The sequence below is a fragment of the Cyprinodon variegatus genome, unplaced genomic scaffold, assembly GCF_000732505.1.
Source record: "Cyprinodon variegatus isolate N-32 unplaced genomic scaffold, C_variegatus-1.0 Scaffold58, whole genome shotgun sequence".
Taxonomy (NCBI): Eukaryota; Metazoa; Chordata; class Actinopteri; order Cyprinodontiformes; family Cyprinodontidae; genus Cyprinodon; species Cyprinodon variegatus.
In genome coordinates this window covers 333,798-335,584 of record NW_015150511.1, presented here as the reverse complement: position 1 = coordinate 335,584, position 1,787 = coordinate 333,798, and the positions used below count along the sequence as shown (strand labels likewise).

At 42.5% G+C, this 1,787-nt stretch overlaps 1 protein-coding gene across 1 annotated transcript in view; it reads right to left on the bottom strand.

The window, feature by feature from the left end:
- Nucleotides 1–313: 313 nt before the first annotated feature.
- eif4a3 (eukaryotic translation initiation factor 4A3) overlaps nucleotides 314–1,787 on the bottom strand; it is a 10,992-nt gene continuing 9,518 nt past the window's right edge. Inside the window, exons 9-12 of the mRNA XM_015371448.1 lie at nucleotides 1,356–1,471; nucleotides 1,141–1,248; nucleotides 584–711; nucleotides 314–466 (exon numbers count right to left, since the gene is read on the bottom strand). Of these exons, the coding sequence (XP_015226934.1) occupies nucleotides 450–466; nucleotides 584–711; nucleotides 1,141–1,248; nucleotides 1,356–1,471 (369 nt within the window). The 3' untranslated portion in view covers nucleotides 314–449. The remainder of the gene's footprint in view (nucleotides 467–583; nucleotides 712–1,140; nucleotides 1,249–1,355; nucleotides 1,472–1,787) is intronic.

The window sequence follows — 1,787 nt, the reverse complement described above, 5'->3', positions numbered from 1 at the left end:
AGTCAGAATTCAGAGATTAAAGTCAGAATTCAGAGATTAAAGTCAGAATTCAGAGATTAAAGTCAGAATTCTGACTTTTTTCCCCATGTTAAACTAAAATTTAAAAATCAGTTAACTTTTTTTTTTTTTCAGTGGCCCTAATCCTCTTCCGTACAATGGGGGAAAAAAATAAAATTAAAATCAGTCCACCTACATGTACCTGCAATTACTACATCCTTAGAGCCAGGGGGCGCCACTGCTTGTCTACTGCATGTTTCTCACCATTGGGCTACATATGGTTTCCATGGAAACATGACAAAATTCAGTCAGCAGAATCATGAAACCAAAAAAACTTTATTTACAAAAACAGCTGACGTTTTTACAGCCAACGCCCGCTGGACAGGTAAAACAAGAACCGAGGATCCATTAAAAAGAAAACAGAGGGGGGTCTGGGCTGTGATGTCATCAGGTCAGATCAGGTCGGCCACTGCAGAGAGAAAAAAAAACCCCAATTATGTTAATGTCGAAACAGTCAATCGCACCACGCCTAAGAAATCATGGTTGTCAAGGTAACGGAGCTGTTCTCCAAATGGTCAGCTCTTACCGTTCATGGGCATCTCATCGATCTGGGTGGAATAGTACTGCTCGATGTCTCGCAGGATCCTGATGTCGTCGTTCTTCACAAAGTTGATGGCCACACCCTTCCTGCCGTAACGACCAGATCGACCAATCCTGGACAAACACAAGAAGTCGACACACATGGAGGTCATGTGACCAAAAACTTTCTGTTTTGAGTCTAAAACTTCTACAGGAACACAAATCCACCAGGCACAACATTATGACCACCAGCCAAAGGACAGCAAAATCAGCAGTAGATCTTTTCAGACTCCAATTATATAAAAATAAATAAATAAAAAGAAATATAGCTCCTTTAAATACCAGCTCTGAGGACAATATGTTTATCTGCTTCGTGATCCAACAACAGAAGAGAGGTTCCACCTACCAGTGTTCATAATGCTGGTGAAGATTCTCAGTCATCCAGGTCTTTTTTCATTTCAAAGAAGTTAAAAAACAAACCACTGGACTTTGTTTTCTAAACTTTTTTGGAACAGTTGTCATAATGTTCTGCCTGCTCACATCAGACCATGCGGTTGAACCTACCTGTGGATGTAAAGTTCTCTGTTGTTGGGCAGGTCATAGTTGATGATGAGAGACACCTGAGGGACGTCCAGACCTCGAGCCCACACGTCTGTGGAGATCAGGACACGGCTGGAAGGCAGAAAGGAGGAAAGTCTCTGTGAGAGAGTCTCCAAACTCTTAAATTCTCCGAGTCCATGTCCTTCTTCCAAGTCCTCGTATGTCTCAGAATCTCTTACCTAGCTCCAGATCTGAACTCCTTCATGATGGACTCCCTCTCCTTCTGCGGCATGTCTCCATGCATCGAGGACACCGTGAAGTTGGCCTCCCTCATCTTCTCAGTCAGCCAGTCCACCTGAAACAGCGGACACGCTGACTACACTTCCCATGAGGCTTTGCGGCTGTTCTCAGAGCACCAGGGTGTAAAGCTATCATCCCGTCTATATGGGCTCTAACATCACCAGGGTTCGGTTGGAGACAAAATCTTGTAAAAATACTTAAAGCTTCCAGAAAAACACGTTTGTTGAAATGAGAAAAATATTTTCAACTAACACAATTAATCAGATTAATATTGATTACTGAAAAAATGGTGGACTAATTTGGTAATCGTATTGTTAAAGCTACAGTGTGTAATTTTCAGCGACATCTAACGTCCAGACTGCAGACCGCAG